General features: G+C 42.0%; 1 protein-coding gene across 2 annotated transcripts; it reads left to right on the forward strand.

Moving 5' to 3' along the window:
- Window positions 1-1,933: 1,933 nt before the first annotated feature.
- PARL (presenilin associated rhomboid like) lies at window positions 1,934-19,417 on the forward strand. Of its 2 annotated transcripts, XM_084846692.1 has the most exons (11): window positions 1,934-2,027; window positions 3,614-3,806; window positions 5,061-5,197; window positions 6,515-6,563; window positions 6,950-6,998; window positions 8,108-8,203; window positions 13,310-13,459; window positions 14,756-14,826; window positions 16,086-16,187; window positions 18,400-18,497; window positions 19,106-19,417. In XM_084846692.1, the coding sequence occupies exons 1-11, from the start codon at window positions 1,954-1,956 to the stop codon at window positions 19,200-19,202; spliced, it is 1,116 nt and encodes a 371-aa protein (XP_084702818.1). In that variant the 5' UTR covers window positions 1,934-1,953; the 3' UTR covers window positions 19,203-19,417. The 2 variants fall into 2 exon arrangements, with proteins under 2 accessions (XP_084702818.1, XP_084702819.1); XM_084846693.1 differs by lacking the exon at window positions 6,515-6,563 and having other exon boundaries at window positions 5,061-5,201.
- Window positions 19,418-19,635: the final 218 nt, after the last annotated feature.

A 19,635-nucleotide genomic window follows, 5' to 3' on the forward strand; every position in this document is an offset into this window, starting at 1 on the left:
TCCATTCCAGCATTGTTTTCAACAGCAGCCAGCCAGGTGCCCCTAAAATAGGGGTGGAGAACTAGTGGCCCAGGGGCTAGATGTGGCATCCCTGGCCAGCACTTACCACCACCTGCAGTAGCTAGACTTGAAAAAAGCCTCTCATTTGAGCCAATGGAAGTCATTTTTCAAGCCTAATTGCAGTGTAGGGGATTGTTTAGGGGTGTTGCGGGGGGGGGGGCAGAGGGGTTAACCCTGCCTTTGTGATGTGGTCCCCCATATTGCTCCTCATAGCAATTAGGCATAAATAGAGCCTCTCACTGGCTCCACTGGGAGTTTCTTCAAGCCTAACTGCTACAAGCAGGGGTCATCTTCAGTGTGTGAATGGGTACTCTAGTGGCCACCAACATGGCTTGCCCTCCTGTGGCTATATTGTAAACCAAATAACTTTTTAAAAAATGTACTAATGGTAAAATATACTTGGGTCAGGAAATGTGAAACCTGTCATGTCCTCCTATGCTTCAATCAAGTCAATTAACAGTGCAATCCTATACATGTCTACTCAGAAGTAAGCCCCACTAAATTCCTGGGGCTTACTCCCAGGAAACTTTATAGGATTGCAGTCTAACCTCTCCTCATAGGAAAGATGCTCTATTTTACTTGCCCTGTACTTTTTTCAACTGTCCTTTGTGAGACAGGATGAGCAATTGCACCTCAACCATGATTGAACCATTTCCGAAGCTAAAGTCTGGAATACTTGGGATCTAGGGACAATTTGGAGGTTTCCTTAAAACCAGGTATTCAACCACATAAGCAATTCTAATTTCAGTAAAGTAATATTTACATTAGCCCTAAGGGCCAAATCCTGTGTTATTTTATATAATACACTTCTGTGCATAAGGAAGAACATGCTGTGTATTCTGAGAATTGAAACAGTCTATTTTGGTCCTACAATCATCTTCGATCCTAAGCCATTCAATTTAAACACTAGCCCTTCTGTCTTTCCTAAATCTAAAGTTCGTTCTAACCTACCCTGTACCTATCCTATGCACATTTTCATTCTTACAAGATTAGCAGAAGAGGTACCTACAGCTAGGTGAATGTTATTAAATGATTTGCTGATGACCAATTATCAGCCACTTTTTTTTTCTGAAAAGGCCTCTGTTCATTTAATATATAATTGGCAGAAATCCAACAGGTTGAGCCTTTTCCTACCATGGAGATGCACTGATGGAAAAAACACGTGTAGAATATTCACCAATTAAAGCTATTAAATAAAGATACAGGAGCCCTGTGAGGAAGGGGGGGGGGGGACATGATGGTAAGCAACCCTAACTGAAGAGCAAAGCAGGCTGTCAATCACAATCCTTTTCTATCAGCGATTTCCGTTTGCAGCAGCCTCTATTTCAGGTATTTTCTGCGGTTACCCGCAGGATTAATGCCTGCGCTTTCATTTCCCTCTTTCCCCGTGAGGTAACAAAACTGAAGGAAGAATCTTCCAGTTTAGCTACTCCCCCGAAGAAATAAAGGGGAAAAAACACACTCTTGCAAGGGCAGAACCGCTGTGCAGAATCCAGCTACGACGGTGCGCGGAAATGACTTCGATAAAATGGGGGCTTAAATCCTGCGAGCCGCGGTTGCCTCAAAATGGCGCCTGCGGGCGAGTAGGGAGGGCGACGGAGAGCCCAGGAGGCAGCTGAGAGCGCCACATGCTTTGAAGGAGTTCTTGAAATGCGTTCAGAACACCAGCATGAGTTTTTCGCCGGCAGAGGAGCTTGCCGACACGAAGACCCCCGAGCCCGCGCCGCCCTTTCTCAGGCGCGCAAAGAAAAGCAAAGGCGCTTCTGTGTATGCCAAGTCTTCGGGTTGTTGTTTGTTTATGACGTCCTCCAGTGGCGTCAATGTTCCCGTTTTCAAGATGGTGGACGGAAGTGTCGGGTGACCCGGAAACGTTACTTTTGGAGGGTGAAGAAAATGGCGTGGAGTTGCTGCGTGCGTGTCTGGGTTAAACAGGAGTTATTGGGTGGTGGAAGAAGCCGGCCGCACAGGTAGGTTAAACGCACTGTGCTTCTATTGTGGAGAAGGGCGCGGAAGTTGCAAGGAAGGAGCCTGCAGTGGGGGACGTGGCGTGGCGGGGATGTGGAGAAGGACATTGGAAGGGTGTGCCTGGAAGGCAGGTGGGATGAGGACCTGCAGCAAGGCTGCCAACTTTGGTGCCGGGCTTTCTTGGGCGTTAGGGGTGTGTGTGTGTGTGTGTGTGTTTAAAGACTATGGCAGCGATAGAGAATGTGTGATCCTCCAGCTGTTGTTGGACTGCAATTCCCATTATCCCTCACCATTGGCTTTGCTAGTTGGGCTGATGGGAGTTGTAGTTCAAGAACATCTGTAGGGCCGAACGCATTCCCCATCCCTGCAGTATGGGTATGGTCCAGATGCCTTCGTACACCAACCCCTCCGTCGAGGGTAAGAAAGATGGGAAGCCCGTAGTGAAGGAGTGGCTGTGGAAGAACGATGGGAAGGAAGGGGAATGTTGGGGGCGTCTTGTTCACCAGGACTGAACTTCTTGCTTGATCATATGACTTCCATAAAAGAGGAGAGGAGGCAAAATAATACAAAATGAACTTACTCTAAATAAGTTTCTCTAAATGAGAAATTAACATGAGCAAGTACGTTACCTCCTTTGTATTCCTAATGTATTGCAGTGTGTTATTTTTGTTTATCAGGTATATACAAGGCTTTTAGTTAAGGAGTGTTTTAATAAGGTTTGGGTGGAAGTACAAAAATTTGCCCACGTGCACTGCTGTCATAGGGGAGCTTGAATAAAAGGCCTTGCAAGTTACCCAGAAGGAATTGTTATTAGTTCTACATGAGTGGCTAACCGTGAAGGCTGATCTTGTTTTATTTTAATATTTGGAAACTTCTCCTGATGAGAGGTCTTAGAGGTAGTGGTGGGTGAATTGTCTTTAAGGTCATGTTCTGCTGATATCAAGTATTTCTAGTAGCTGATCGCATCAAAACATTTAGAACTTTTAAATTTCATATGCATGGCAGAACTGCTTTCCAGCAGCGATCTCACTATGGCTTTACAGTTCTCAAATCTTTTTATGTATGCTTGAATTTTAGTTAATGCTTTAAGCATGAGGTTTCACTGAAATTCATTCTGTGTATATAAAAGTCTTGTTGCTGGCCAGTAAAAAAAAGTTATAAATGAAAATAATGATAATGCATTGTAAGACAAACGGACAAAGGTAACATCATAGAATACTGTAATGCAAAATGAAACTAGGACATATATTTTCTTGGTAGTACCTTGATCACTAAGAGATTGCAAAGCCTGTACATCTGAAACACAAATCATGATTTGGGGGCTAAACTATAGCTAGTGCAAAGTATTTGGTGTTAATGTCTGTACCAACTCTAAGCCAACTGTAAGCTACAAAAGAAGTTGACATGTAAACTTTGCAAGTCATATTCTGTGTAGACAAAATAATAAAGTAAAGACATCCTACAATTTTAGAGTGGCTGAGAAGGTGCTTTCATTTATTCCTGTTTGAATAAGAAACTGCAATTTCTTAGCATCTTTGAAACATTTAGAATGAGTTCATTTTGTGTTAAATTGTATATATTTAATTAGGCCCACTCTGTATACGCAACAGAGAAATGGATTCAGAAAGCCTTCACAGAAGACTGAACTCCACAGGCCAAACTTGGAAACTGGTTCTAAGTCACAGAAAAGTGGTTTGTCTCCTCCAGTTCAGGACCCAGTCTTTCACGAATCTTCCCAATCACTGAAGAAGCTCGTGAAACCATTCATCTTTACAGTTGGGGTAAACGTTTATTCAGTGTTTCATATAATTGGTAGCAGTTTTATGTAACAGAAAGGTTCCTGCCTGTGCCCTGAGGTCCTGCTCTGAGTGCCCACACATACTGAGGTGGCTACTCATGAGCAGGCCTTTCCTGTGGTGAGCCCCAAATTGTGGAATGCCCCTCCCTAGAAAAGTCTACCTTATGCCTACTTGTTGACATTTTGGCATCAGGCAAAGTCTTGTTTATTCTCCTAGGACTCTTGAAGGAATTTTAACTCCTGCTTGCTTTTTAATGATATTTTGATACCATATTTTAAAACCATCTTTCTCGTGTTTTAGTTGCTTGGTTTTTCTGTTTTTTCTGAATGATTGCTGCTGCTTTTAAAACATTTTAATGTGCTCTGCCATTAGTTTTTCACTGGTTTGATTGTATTTACCTTTATATTGTATGCTAACTTAACACCTTTGGCTACAGCGTGGCTCAAAAATAAAAGAAATAACAAGAGCTGGATTTATATGGAGGTAGGGTTTTGGCTGGCAGGCCCATTGCAGCATTATGACAAATGAAGTTGTGCTTATCAAAATTCTCTGACCTATGGAACTGTGAAAGTCACAGGATCCTTCTACCATAAAGAAGCTGTATTTCCAATGCCAAGACCACCAAAGCTGAGCAGGTTTGGACGACATGTCATGGGCTATTTAACCCACAATGTGCCACAGTGGTCACAGGCACCAGGTTCCATATGCAGCCCCCACTTAGAGGTTGTCATATCATGCAAACCTGGAAAATGTGGGTTATGCAAGGGTTATTTAACCCATGCTCGCATAACCTGAGCAGTGGTTGCGTAGTCAAAATGATGGCTGCATGTGCCACAGCCTCGCTGTGGGTTAAATAAATAACCCATGGTGGGCTGTCGTCTTGTATGAATGGCCCAATGAATAGAAAGCTATCAAATGTCCTTGGTATTATAAACCATTTTTAGCTCATGTCAGTGGCGTATACTGCACAGCTAATTATATAGGATAGAATCCAACTAAAGCCCTACTTAGAGGAGACCCATTGAAATGAATGGGGCTTGAGTTAGTCAGGATGAACTTAAGTCCATTCATTTCAGTAGTCTACTTTAAGTAGGACTTTAGTTGGATTCTACCCATTGACTTCTGTTGCTCATTTGAATGATATTGGTGCAAAATTTTGTACCTACCATTTTCACCACTTTAATAAATTATGTATTACCTGAAACTTTGATTAAATATATTCTTAATGTTCTAAAGTTTTCCAGCTGCGCTTTTGGATCAGCTGCTATTTGGCAATATGAACATCTCAAGGCTAGGGTCCAGAACTATTTTGACGATGCTAAAGCAGACTGGATGGACAGGATGCGACCACAGAAGGGGCTGGACTTCAGAAGGCAGGTATAAGGAACTTATTCTATATGTAAACAAAAGATATGCTTTCTTCCTTGTAGTAATGGTGCATTAAAATATGGGTGCTGTGCACTAACCAGTTACAATAGAATGTTACCATTGAAGCTGTTACAGATACAGCCACTGTTGCAGATGTTCATTGAAATTTTCCCTTTTGTGCCTTAATAACTAGGAGATTTGATATATTAACATGTCTCAAGGTAAAACTTATGGGAAGAGATAAATGAATATATAATGCGTTCTATAATAAGAGAAAAAGCATGGATGTTAAGAGGTGTAGGACTTCGCTGTCATGAATAAGATAACATGTTCATGTTAAAGTATGATGGCAGATAAGTAATTTTAAGGATAGATGGAACTGGTTGGTTCATTTTTGGAATACAGATGTGATCACAGTAAGGGTAATCCCTCTCCCTTGATATGAAAGAACATACTTGGCTTTTCAGTGCATTTTTATTCTACTTTTGAGTTCTCTGTTATGGTTATGTTTTGTTTGTAAAGATTATGGATTGGATTCAGAAAATGCTTGCAGAAGGGTGTGTGCGAAAGGTGACTTCCTTGCACGTTCTTTCTGCAACCCTACCTCCCGGCACCTACTAAAAATGTCTCTCCTGGGGTCAGGGAGAATGGGTTGAATGGGTTGGCCTTTGGTTTGGGGGGCTGAGGGGAAAGGATCCCCCAGAATTGGGCAGAGGCATTTCTGAGCAAAAGCTCCTTAGCAAAAGTATTTCCAAATGAGCGTCCAGGGAAATGGGAGTCACACTCCTTTAATAAGGAAAGAGTCTCAAGATGGAGCAAAGGCTGATATCAGCCATTACTTAGAATGTGACCCAATCAGTGGGGCTGTTTGCATGACATGACAGCACACCATGGGTTATTATTTAACCCATGGTGAGGCCATGCCTGTGCGGCTGCCATTTTGAATATGCAACCACTGCTCGTGTGTGCGAATCGTGTGTTTGTGTGTTACGCAAGGGTTAGACAACCCTTGCATAAACAGGTTTGCAAGATTCACCGGGCTCACGTGACATGACAGCTCCTAATTGGGGTTGCGTATTCAATTTGGTGCCTGTGGGCGCCACAGCTTCTCATGGGTTAAATAACCACGACAAGCCACAGCATGTCATTCAAGCCCAGTCAATATCTTACAAGTCACACAGACTGCAAGAGGTAGGGCTTTTTAGAAGTATGTGAATGAACAAGATTTTGTGTGTTAAATTTGGGCAAGAGGATAGTATGTGGGTAAATACAACCCCGAATTCTGATTTGTGGTCCTGTTTCTCCCCTGTCCCCTTAAAAAGGTGTAGCTGGGTACTGCAACAGGAGCATACAAATTGCAGGATCTTTGATGTAAGTTTCTGAATTCCAGCACTGGTGTCTGTGTTAATGTAAGAGGAGTTATCTTCTGGCAAGAATGGGATTTTGACATGACCATGTCATCAGCTGGAAGGAATTGTTGTAGATGTATGTGTGGGTTTGCACAAACTAGGGAGGAGCTTTAGTGTGATAATTTGAAACAAGATTTTTTTCTTTATATATAACTATGATGTCTTTAGGGAAAGTTCTGCAATAGAGTATTCCTTTTTTTTGTTTGAAAGCTTGATTTCTTAATTGCTTCTTTATACTGAAAAATACGAAATTACAAAATGAAGGGGATGAATGAGTTTAATTTCTACCGGCTTGAGACACTGTATATATTAGGTGGCCAGAATGATGACTTGCTCATTCTCTTCCAGATTAACCTGTGGTGGAATAGTCTGAGCAACGGGCAACGGGCTGTGTCAGGTTTGTGTTAGCTTACAAGTATTAGACATTCTCAGGAAGAGAAATATGGCAAACAGGTACAGTATGTCACTGGATGGCTTTCATACCATGCTTGGAAGTTGTTTGATCTAGTCCACCTATATATTTTGACTTCCACCTAGTCAAGCTTTGTCCTAACATTATGTAAATGTTACATTGGCACCCCCATTTCTATGGGATGTAGTGTGTTATGCTGGCACTCCCCCTGCCCCACCAATTCGAATGGGATGTAGTATAATTTATGTAGATGATAAATGATTCCTTCCATAGTAGGAGTGGGCAACTTGTGGCCCTCCAGATGTTTTGGCCTACAGTTCCCATGATTCCTCACCATTTGCTATGCTGGCTAGGGCTGATGGGAGTTATAGGCCAAAGCATCTGGAGGGTTATAAGTTGCCTACCCCTGTTCTATAGGGTTGATGATACTGACCTATTCTTCTTGCCTTCTGTAGGACTTCCCTATGATAAGGGTTGTTTCACCCAAGATTACACTTCCTATATGGGAGTTATTTGTTGCCTAGAAAGTTGTGTGTAACAGGATGTCACACAGAATTCACTTAATGCATTTATTTAAAATGTTTGATGTAGTTATTCTAGCATATATATGTGAATTAGGTGATAATAAACCAACATTTCAAGAAAAAGGGATTGCATTGCTAATGCAAGACATAATTCCCATATGTAAGATAATAATCTTCCATTTTCATCCATTACCACAGTGCTTCATCAATCAGTGGAAAAATAAATCAAGGCTCATTAGTATTTGTGGGTGACCCTTCAAAGGTCTTGCATAAAAGAAAATATAATCAGCAGTTACTCTTACAAGCAGTTATGCACATATTCAGATTTAAGAGACATGAATTAACAATATATTTCTATGTTTTGTTAATAGGAAGGGGTATGACAGCCTATCTTTTTGTTTTGTTTCTAAAAAGATTCTGAAATTTACTAATTCCTGCTTAAAGCAACATGAAAAATAACTATTTTCTGGTGCTTGGGTTTATAAGAACTTATTTGTGGGTTGTATACATTGTAAATTGGAGTGCTTTCCTTGTTTACTTTGCTACTAAACTTTTTTCTTAAATTCATAGGCATTATAGCTGCAAATGTCTTCGTATTCTGCTTATGGCGTGTACCTTCTTTGCAACGAATAATGATCACGTATTTTACATCTAATCCAGCTTCTCGTAAGTGTACTGTGATTATAGTATATGTGTAATTGTACAGATTGTGTCTTACCTGGGTTTTGAATTTGGGGTTGTGGTTTGGCTGTATGATTCAAGGAAATACCAAGCAAATTGGCTTCTGTAATACCAATAGTTTGGGATAGAAGGATTCAGAAACTATTGAAACCATTCATTTACATAGCTTTTTAAATAGCTTAATATAACTCTATATTCGCTATTGTTGTTGTTCAGTCGTTCAGTCGTGTCCGACTCTTCGTGACCCCATGGACCATAGCACGCCAGGCCTTCCTGTCCTGCGCTCTCTCCCGGAGCGTGCTCAAGTTCATATTCATTGCATCCGTGATGCTATCTAGCCATCTCATCCTCTGCCGTCCCCTTCTCCTTTTGCCTTCAGTCTTTCCCAGCATCAGGGTCTTTTCCAGGGAGTTTTCTCTTCGCATTAGGTGGCCAAAATATTGGAGCTTCAGCTTCAGTATCTGTCCTTCCAATGAGCACTCAGGGTTGATTTCCTTTAGGATGGACTGATTTGACCTCCTTGCAGTCCAGGGGACTCGTAAGAGTCTTCTCCAGCACCACAGTTCAAAAGCATCAATTCTTCAGCGCTCAGCCTTCCTTATAGTCCAGCTCTCACAGCCATACGTTACTACTGGGAAAACCATAGCTTTGATTAGACGGACCTTTGTCGGCAAGGTGATGTCTCTGCTTCTTACTATGCTGTCTAGGTTTGCCATAGCTTTCCTCCCAAGGAGCAAGCGTCTTTTAATTTCAGGGCTACAGTCACCGTCTGCGGTGATCTTGGAGCCCAAGAAAGTAAAATCTGTCACTGCTTCCATTTCTTCCCCTTCTATATGCCAGGAAGTGATAGGGCCAGATGACATGATCTTAGTTTTGTTAATGTTGAGTTTCAAACCAGCTTTTGCACTCTCCTCTTTCACCCTCAACAAGAGGCTCTTGAGATCCTCTTCGCTTTCTGCCATTAGGGTGGTATCGTCTGCATATCGGAGGTTGTTGATAATTCTCCCGGCAATCTTAATTCCGACCTCTGATTCATCCAACCCGGCATTTCTCATGATGTATTCTGCATATAAGTTCAATAAGCAGGGTGACAATATGCAGCCTTGTCGTACTCCTTTCCCAATTTTGAACCAATCGGTTGTTCCATCTCTGGTTCTTACTGTTGCTTCTTGACCCTCGTACAGGTTTCTCAGGAGACAGGTAAGGTGGTCTGGTACTCCCATCACTTTCAGAATTTGCCACAGTTTGTTGTGATCCACACAATCAAAGGCTTTAGCGTAGTCAATGAAGCAGAAATAGACGTTTTTCTGGAATTCTCTTGCTTTCTCCATGATGCAGCGAATGTTGGCGATTTGATCTCTAGTTCCTCTGCCTCTTCTAAACCCAGCTTGTACTTCCGGTAGTTCTCGGTTCGCATACTGCTGAAGCCTAGCTTGTAGGATTTTGAGCATCACCTTGCTGGCATGTGAAATGAGCGCAATTGTGCGGTAGTTTGAACACTCTTTGGCGTTGCCCTTCTTTGGAATTGGAATGTAAACTGACCTTTTCCAGTCTTGTGGCCACTGTTGAGTGTTCCAGATTTGTTGGCATATTGAATGCAGCACTTTAACAGCATCATCTTTTAGGATTTTAAATAGCTCGGCTGGAATACTGTCATCTCCGCTAGCTTTGTTGTTACTAATGCTTCCTAAGGCCCACTTGACTTCACTCTCGAGGATGTCCGGCTCAAGTTCAGTGACCACACTATCATTGCTATCAGGGACATTCAGATCTTTCCTGTATAGTTCTTCTGTGTATTCTTGCCACCTCTTCTTAATCTCATCTGCTTCTGTTAGGTCCCTGCCTTCTTTGTCCTTTATCATGCCCGTCTTTGCACAAAACGTTCCCTTGAGATCCCCAATTTGCTTGAAGAGATCTCTAGTCTTTCCCATTCTGTTGTTTTCCTCGATTTCTTTGCATTGTTCATTTAAGAAGGCCTTCTTGTCTCTCCTTGCTATTCTCTGGAACTCTGCATTCAGTTGGGTATATCTTCCCCTTTCTCCCTTGCTTTTCGCTTCCCTTCTTTCGTGAGCTACTTGTAAAGCCTCATCAGACAGCCACTTGGCTTTCTTGCATTTCTTTTTCTTTGGGACGGATTTCGTTGCTGCCTCCTGAACAATGTTACGGACCTCCGTCCATAGTTCCTCAGGCACTCTGTCTATCAGGTCTAATCCCTGAAATCTATTCCTCACCTCCACTGTATATTCATCAGGGATATGATTTAGGTCATACCTGAACGGTTTAGTGGTTTTCCCGACGTTCTTCAATTTAAGCCGAAATTTTGCAAGAAGCAGCTCATGATCTGAGCCACAGTCAGCTCCAGGTCTTGTTTTTACTGACTGTATGGAGCTTCTCCATCTTTGGCTGCAAAGGACATAATCAATCTGATTTCGATATTGACCATCTGGTGACGTCCATGTGTAGAGTCGCCTCTTGTGCTGTTGGAAAAGAGTGTTTGCTAGGATCAGCATGTTCTCTTGGCAAAACTCTATTAGCTTTTGTCCTGCTTCATTTTGTACACCAAGGCCATGCCTGCCTGTTATCCCGGTAATTTCTTGACTTCCTACTTTAGCATTCCAATCCCCTATGATGAAGAGGACATCTTTTTTTGGTGTTAGTTCTAGAAGGTGTTGTAGGTCTTCATAGAACCGATCAACCTCAGCTTCTTCGGCATCAGTGGTTGGGGCATAGACTTGAATCACTGTGATGTTGAATGGTTTGCCTTGGATTCGTACTGAGATCATTCTATCATTTTTAAGATTGTACCCCAGTACTGCTTTTCCCACCCTTTTGTTGACTATGAGTGCTACTCCATTTCTTCTAAGGGATTCTTGCCCACAGTAGTAGATATGATGGTCACCTGAATTAAATTCGCCCATGCCTGTCCATTTTAGTTCGCTGATTCCCAAGATGTCGATGTTCAGTCTTGCCATCTCATGTTTGACCACCTCCAGCTTACCTTGATTCATTGATCTGACATTCCAGGTTCCTAAACAATATTGTTCTTTACAGCATCGGATTTTCTTTTCACCGCCAGACACATCCACAGCTGAGTGTCCTTTTGGCTTTGGCCCAGCCGCTTCACTCTTTCTGGCGCTACTTGGAAATACCCTCTGCTCTTCCCCAGTAGCATATTGGACACCTTCCGACCTGAGGGGCTCATCTTCCGGCGTCATCTCTTTTAGCCTTGTGATACGTTCCATGGGGTTTTCTTGGCAAGAATACTGGAGTGGGTTGCCATTTCCTTCTCCAGTGGACCACATTTTGTCAGAACTCTCTGCCATGACCTGTCCATCTTGGGTGGCCCTGCACGGCATAGCTTATGGCTTCACTGAGTTACGCAAGCCCCTTCGCCATAACAAGGCAGTGATCCATGAAGGGGATTAAGCTATAGCTTAATATAAATATCTTGCATGAGTGAAAGCTTCCCCTTGCCTCATGATACAATGTCTTCTTTAAAACTCGGGGTAAGAAGATGATCAAGTATGCTGAAAGAGAATATTAAAGCCCCACAGAACGCCAGCTGGTGGATAAAAAAAGGTTGCTTTCAAACAATTCAGGGCAGTTCACTATAAGCGTATTTGCGTCAATATCTGCCGTTTGGAAAAAGCTGGCATTAAAATCAGATGCTTTCCTTCAGACAGAACCTCTTTCAGCTTTGCTTGTGACTTACATCTTGACTTGGTTTTTAAACGACAACTAGAGCCTGTTCTATTACAGTTCCCTTTTCTGGAACCAACCCCCCTGCTTGCTTGCAGTTGGGGGCTTTTATGCCACCAGGAGTCCCAAATTTGTAAGGAGCGGGTAATTAAGGCTTATTACACAGACATGGGCAGGCACCTCCTCTCTGGCCACCCCCTACTGCCCAATATCTTGGGTCACCATCACCGTTCAGGTTACATTTTCATCCTTTTCAACTAAAGGATTAAACTTTCAGAAAGTATCCCGTGCTTTCTAGTGTAAGAGAATCTTGCTCCTTCCCAGGATCTAGCATATTTGTCTTGAGAGTTGAGGGTGGGTACAGTAGCACCACTTGAGGCCTGTCCAACTTGTCCACTCAACACTGCAAGGCTGGAGGGATGGTGAGGCAGGCAGAATAACTTTGGCACAGTTACTATGCCGGAGAGGAAGGGCTAGGAGTAGGGAAAGAACTACTTTGATGTCCTGAGCCAAGGGGGCTTGCCCCAAAATTTGAGGCTTAAGGTGCAATCCTATGCATGTTTAGACAGAAAAGTCTTACAACTCCCAGCATTCCCCAGCTAGCTCTGCTGGCTGGGGAATGCTGGGAGTTGTAGGAATTTTTTGTATTTAAACATGCATAGGATTGTGCCGCTAGGGATAATGCTTGTATGTCTCACATTTATAGGAACCTGCCCTACCTGGAAGGAGTTATAGCAGTTATTATGTTTGCAGATTCTTTAACTGTATTTAATAAAATGTGTTGTTCATTTAGATTCAAAATTGTTGAAGTTTGTCTCTTCTGCAGAAGTACAAGGGCTAATATTTATGCCCTGCATTTGGATTTAGTGGTAATATGCCGAATCTGGAGTTCAGGGAAGGCTCTTGTACAATTATGTCATAAGAGGTACACTGTATGTTACCCTCTCTTCCTGTTTACTAAAGAATCGTGGGCTCTTCTGAAAAATGTATTTCTTTGCAAAAACTATAGGGAAATGTGACATTTAATAGGGGATAGGAAACTATTATCTCCATCACCCATTATCTCCAACCATTGGCCATGCTGGTTCAGGCTGATGGGAACTAGAGTCCAATATCCGCTAGAGGACCACAGGTTCCCCACCCTGAGTTTCAACACCTTTTCATCTGACTTAAAAATTTCACAATTGTGCTCTTTTTTCCTCCATCAATTGTCTTGATGCAGAATGATGGTATTCTTAAACGTATAATGCTTAATGCTTTCAGAAACCCAAGCATAGCTAATCCATGCTTTTTTCTTGCTCACTTTATAAGTTAAAATGCTCAGAAAGTAAGTGTAAATGGATAAATAAAATGCCAAAATTCTTTTAAATCTTTTTTCCCCTTTTTATCTAGGAGTCTTGTGTTCTCCCATGCTGCTTTCTACATTTAGTCATTTCTCATTTCTGCACATGGCAGCCAACATGTACGTTTTGTGGAGCTTCTCAACCAGCATAGTGTCTCTTCTGGGACGTGAACAGTTCTTGGCACTGTACCTCTCTGCAGGTAATAAGCCTACAGCACCAGTCTGTCTTGAATGTCTTTTTTCTGGTTTGTTAAGATCATTTTGAAGCTAACATTTGACTTCTAGGTATTGGAATGAAGTAGCTTTATTATGACTGCCGAATTTTAAGCTGTTGAGGAAGAACTGGCACTCTTTCATGAAAGGATGCAATAACCACAGCCACTCCCAGTTTGGTCCATAGAGCTGTGGTGACCCCAGCAAGGGAAACCCTTCCCTTATCTCCAATCTCTCATCAGAGAATGGAGGTACGAGCAAGGTTTCCCTTGTTAGCGCTGGCAGGGGGAGTATGTGAAGGGTGTGTGTGTGCATGCATGTGTGTGCTGTGCACGTGTATACAAATGTGCAGTCCCTAGCCTCCCATCTAGCACCGGATTCAGCCCTTGAGGCTGAAAAGGTTAGGCACCCCTACTTTAACAAAACTCTTGCTAAATAAGGAGCTCCCCAAACTCTGCCTTGCAAACCAGTGTACCGTTAGACCACTGTCCTCGGTGGAGGCTTAAGGGACTAGCACCGTGGGTTACTAGAATTGGGCGACTAGTCCGTTAGCCTCCTTCTGTAAAGTAGGTAACACCAGTGGTATCAGCCATCAGTGGTATTTTAATTTAGAGTTCATTTTTAGGAGAGATGGAGAGAGAGAAAGGTTGCCATATCAAACACAATGGGGCTCCTTTACTTTTAATAGTTGTGTGGAGGAGGAAATTTGTGACAGATGCATATTTTCTAATCTTGATAGGGCTAGCCACAATTTCTTGATACAATTTTTCTGCATAACTATAAAGAAGGAAGACCATTATGCATTGCAAATAAAAATGAACAGTGGGTTAGGTCCAGGATCTGAAAACATGGACAATGAAATCTTGATTTAGGGAGATTGACTAGGGAAGCAAATTTGCAAGACTTACCAAGTAAACGAAATAAATATGAAATGCTCTAATGGCAGAGCTTACTCTTGCTTCAAGATTGGAGGTAGACAGAGTGAAGTCTTTAAAGTCCGGAGCATGCTTTAAAGTCCCAGAGGGAAGAATTAAAGTGAAGTGAAACATATATGAAGCCCTCTTGTTCTCAGTGCTTTAATTCAAACCAACTTCGGGAGCAGGGCATGTTCATGCTCTAGTCTGGGAGGAACTTGTGCTTGCCTTAAAAATAGTGTGCTCCTCCATAGGGAAGCTTGGTCCTCTGAAAACCATAAATTTCATTAAACAAGTGAGGAAACTGATAAACATTTCATGCCCCACAATGAACCTGTGTTTCTAACAACATTTTAATTTTTTCCCTAGGGGTTGTTTCCACATTTGTCAGTTATGCCTGCAAAACGATTACAGGAAGGTTTGGACCATCACTTGGAGCTGTGAGTCTTACTGAATACAAAGAACTCTACCTGTTTTTCAGAAGCTATTTTTCAAGCATAGTGTGTTCTGCTTTAAACAGAAATCACAATACCCTTGAAAAAAACATACAGTGGAGAGTAGCATGAAGTTCTAATGAAGTCTGGGGATTTTTCTATGAGCTGTACCCCAGCAAAAATAAATACAATTTCTGGTTAGATCATTTATATTTAAAACCCAACTTTATACTTTGCTTTTCTGATATTCCAAAATCTATTAAGTGAAGTGAATGTTGCAGCCTATTCACATTTTCATGGTACTTGGCTTTGGGCGTTTTAATCTTGCAAAGATAAGAGGGAGAACTGCCTGGGCCAGGCTACACTTATGATTCAACCTCAGTTGTAAACACTTGTTTGGAAACAAGTCCCACTGATTTTAATTAGGTTCCTAACCAGTAATACTTAGGATTGTAATTCTACTGCCTGGTGCTTATTTTGAAATATGCTGAGTTCAGTGGGAGCTGCTAATAAAGCTGCTAGTTTCCACTGTAGTTTTTTTCCCCCAAGGGCATCTTGATTTTAGAGTAAGTTTCATAGAACTCAGTGGGACTGACTTTTGAGTAAAACATGAATGGAACTGAACTGTCTTCTTTGTTCATTGATTGTAAGATGCTCTGGGAGCCTTTTTTGGCTGAGGAGCAGGATAAAAATACAATAAATAAATCAACAAACAAACATGGATTTGCAAGCTGAGTTGAGTGCATCAAAATCACAAATAAGTTGGATGTGTTCTAGCAGATTTTATATATATTTTTTGGAGAAATCTTGATATTCATGCACACATTGGTATCTTGGACGATTTCAGAAAAATGTCTTATCCCTGGACAGGACATATCCTACGATTCCTTAAGAGAAGAGATGTGCCACAGCCGCCTTAATAATTGCAATAGTTTTCTTAAAAGGCCTTTGCAATTTGTCTTAACACATGGGGTCTTTGCACCTGGCATAGCTGGGTTTCTGGGTTTCATTGTTTCCCCATCTTATTGCCAACTGTTAAAGGTCATAGTTAACCTTACTTCTGCAAACAGTAATACTCACTTCTTGAATCTCAGGGGGAAGAGAGCAATATTTTTTCTGACCTTTGGGAAACAAAATGGAAGTTGGTTTCTGGCTGATTTTATTCTAAATCGAAATCTTCTTTTGTAGTGCTGCATTTTAATTGCAAAGTAGCCAATTTTAATTTGTAAATTCTTGCATTAACTTCTGTTTTAATGTTATTCTAGTCAGGCGCTATAATGACCATCCTCGCAGTGGTATGTACGAAGACGCCAGAAGCCAAGCTAGCTATAATATTTCTTCCAATGTTCACATTTACAGCTGGAAATGTAAGTGGCTTTGAGTAATGGAAGGAATCCATCTTTCCTCTGTTGCTGTCTACCAGTTACCAGACCACAACTTTGTATTTGTTTCCATTTCAAAGCTGCATATAATTTTAGTTTAAAGTCTTATTTAAGCCCAAGAGACAGATTTTCTGTTGTACAGAATATTCTGTGCTTCTTTTACACTGTGTAGATTTGAATTTCTTACTGCAGAATTTCGCTTCTGAGTCCTTGGTGTTTTTCACAACTAACAAATATGCAGAATTCTAAAGGGTCCCATGGTAACGGGTAAAAATGCATTGTTAAAAGCTTAGACTGGGATCCAAAGACCTACTTTATGTGTGATGGAGGTACTGAGCTTGCCTGCAAGAGCCCTTGACCTTGAAAAACAGACCCTCCACTTGCCATTTCATAAACAGCCTTTAAAATGACTCATTTTCTCTTATGGGTGCTAATGCCAGTAGCTGTTCAAGCAGTAAAATGAAACATGCTAACAGCCCATTGATCACATGGAACTAGTTGCATTGTTCTTTAAATTCTGCTTGTAGAAAATGTCTGAGTGGCGATGCCAGTGGCCAGAGTTTGGGACGAATTCCTTTAGTGCAGGAGTGGGTAACTTGTGGACCTCCAGTGCTTCTGGCCTACAACTTCCATCATCCCTTGCCATTGGCTATGTCTGCTAGGGCTAATGGGAGCTGTTGGCCAAAACATCTGGAGAGTCACAAGTGGCCGAACTACTGGCTGCTCCCACTCACCCTCTGCCTTTGTCTTCCCACTTCTATAGACCTGGTCCCTCCCAGAATTCCAAATTACGGGGGGAAACAACCCTTCTGAATTGTATAACTATGCAAATAGTTTGAAACAACCAAATGGGGGGACCAATCCTATGACCCCTACATAGCATCTGAGTGGGGCCATAGGATATTTCAGATTACCTGATCCAAGGTTGGAGACCGCGCTCTGACCTCAGAGGGGAGAATCGGAGATCTGGCCCCCCTCCACCATCCCCTCGCAGCTGGTGTAGAAGGAACCATGCTGGCTGCTCTCCAAAGTTGGGAACTCGGCCTCAGAGGACGAGGGGAAAGGGGTGTTTCAGTGGAAGGGGCAGAGACTGGAGAGCCTGGGATATGAGTTAACCCTGAGGCCCCTCCGGCCCCTCCGGCCCCTCCGGCCCCTCCGGCCCCTCCGGCCCCTCCGGCCCCTCCGGCCCCTCCGGCCTCCTTCCCTCCCCTTCAGAAATGCTCCAGCTAGTAACAAATGCAGGGTACGAGGACAAGGAGGCGAAGATCGACTCTGCCACTCTTCCCGCCCTGCATAAGATGACTGTAAGCCTTCATGTTCAGGGGCTTATGATCATCATAATAGGATTGTGTCTTAAGCAAAGCTTGTGCAAAATAACAGAACTTGGATTTTGTGGCTGCAGAAGCATAATTTCTAGTGAAATAATGACTAAACATAGTTAAGCTGTATTTTCTGGAAGTTTTAAAAAATATAGTTCAGTTCCATTGTTTTATAGGGCCTTGGTCTGATCAGGTTTTTCACTAATCAGGTTTTCAGCTGCTTGGCTCCAGCAGTACTTCAGCAGCAGATGCTCCCAGCGTATTCAGTGTGCTTGTGATAGTTTTAGTCTGAAATGTTTCTCAAACATTTTTTGGTAAGTTAGCTTACCAACTGAAAATTCTGGAGCGACATGCTAAATATCATGTGTGTGTAAAAGCGCTGCTTTCTTTAAATGATTTAAAACACACAAAGAGAAAACTGGAGAACTTTAAAAAGTAACAGTGCATTCAGAATTTAGCTTGCAACAGCTTTCAGTACATCTTTTAGTATTAAGTAATGCATTGTAAATTTACTGGCACAATCTTGGTTGACATAATAGTACATGAGGCCTGTTTCATCTGTTAAAGCCTACTTTGTCATGTATTTGTTATGTATGTATTTCATTAATCTGAAGCTGAGGGAGACTTATTTGATCAAGAGCAACCAATGTCTCCATGATAGAGGTGGAACTTTAATCCAGATCTGAGTACAATCCTCAGACTTGCTCTTATGAACTACTGACAAGGCATGGCAAAAGAGAATTTATGAATGTGGAATAGATGCATTTTTGTGAGAGATGTTTCATAATTTCACTGTTTGATCTGCTGATGCATAAAGTAGTGTTGCTGTTGTGTTCGAGTCTTGCCAATGCTGTACTTTATTGTTTACCCACTTCTAGGCTTTAAAAGCGATTATTGCAATGGACAGTGCAGGGCTTGTTTTGGGCTGGAAGTTTTTTGACCATGCAGCACACCTTGGAGGAGCTCTGTTTGGCGTGTAAGTTTTTATATTATGCTACTACCATGAGCGTGTGACACTTCAGTGTGTTTCTCTTCATTTAAAATCTGGTAAAATATACTAACATTGTTGTTCAGTCATTAAGTTGTGTCCGACTCTTCTTGACCCCATGGACCATAGCACGCCAGGCCTTCCTGTCCTCCGCTCTCTCCTGGAGTGTGCTCAGGTTCATATTCATTGCATCGGTGATGCTATCTAGCCATCTCATCCTCTGCTGTCCCCTTCTCCTTTTGCCTTCAGTCTTTCCCAGCATCAGGGTCTTTTCCAGTGACTTTTCTCTTCGCATTAGGTTGACAAAGTATTTGAGCTTCAGCTTCAGTATCTGTCCTTCCAATGAGCACTCAGGGTTGATTTCCTTTAGGATGGGCTGATTTGACCTCCTTGCAGTCCAGGGGACTCGTAAGAGTCTTCTCCAGCACCACAGTTCGAGAGCATCAATTCTTCTGTGCTCTGCCTTCCTTATAGTCCAGCTCTCACAGCCATACAATACTAACATTACTGCTGGAAATTGTTTTCTGTCAAATGGCTTATATCTATAATGTCATGTGAAGGAATTTCAGTTGAAGTTATGCTTTTGTTTCTTTAAGGTGGTATGTAATATATGGGAATAACCTTATATGGAATAATAGAGAACCAGTGGTGAAGGCTTGGCATACAATGAGGACTTGGAAACCAAGGAAATGAGGTGTGGCTCATGGCTGCTGCATTTTAGAAGACGCTTGTACAGAAATGGTGTGCCACTTAGATGAAGACAAGAAAATGGATTGGTTATCACATTGCTGCACAGGACATGCTGGGATCTTTGGTTCCTAATGTGATAACCCACACTTGAGAATAAATGCATTTGCTAAGAAAAATGACAGAATTGAAACAATAAAGATTTGTACCTTACTGCTTTATTAAGTGAGTCTGTATCACTTTCTCAGGATATTTTGGAGCTATAATAAAATGGGATCATTTGCCCGGTGTAAATAAATTAAAAAAATATTTTTTAATTAGAAGGTAAGAGACAATTCCAGCAGTAGTCCTGATACTGCAGAGCTTTGGTTCATAAACTGCTTTGTTCTCCTTCTCATATTCTTTCACAATCTATGTTTGATATGAGTGGATAGAATGC

This window comes from Heloderma suspectum, chromosome 3 (genome assembly GCF_057233095.1).
Source record: "Heloderma suspectum isolate Gila_16-S chromosome 3, 16-S_ref, whole genome shotgun sequence".
NCBI classification, from domain to species: Eukaryota; Metazoa; Chordata; class Lepidosauria; order Squamata; family Helodermatidae; genus Heloderma; species Heloderma suspectum.

Excerpts from the sequence above, each read along its gene's own strand:
- PARL (XM_084846692.1), top strand. The coding sequence starts at position 1,954 with ATGGCGTGGAGTTGCTGCGTGCGTGTCTGGGTTAAACAGGAGTTATTG. Across the intron at positions 2,028-3,613 it reads GGAAGAAGCCGGCCGCACAG|GCCCACTCTGTATACGCAAC; the intron begins GTAGGTTAAACG and ends ATATTTAATTAG. Across the intron at positions 6,999-8,107 it reads CGGGCAACGGGCTGTGTCAG|GCATTATAGCTGCAAATGTC; the intron begins GTTTGTGTTAGC and ends TTAAATTCATAG.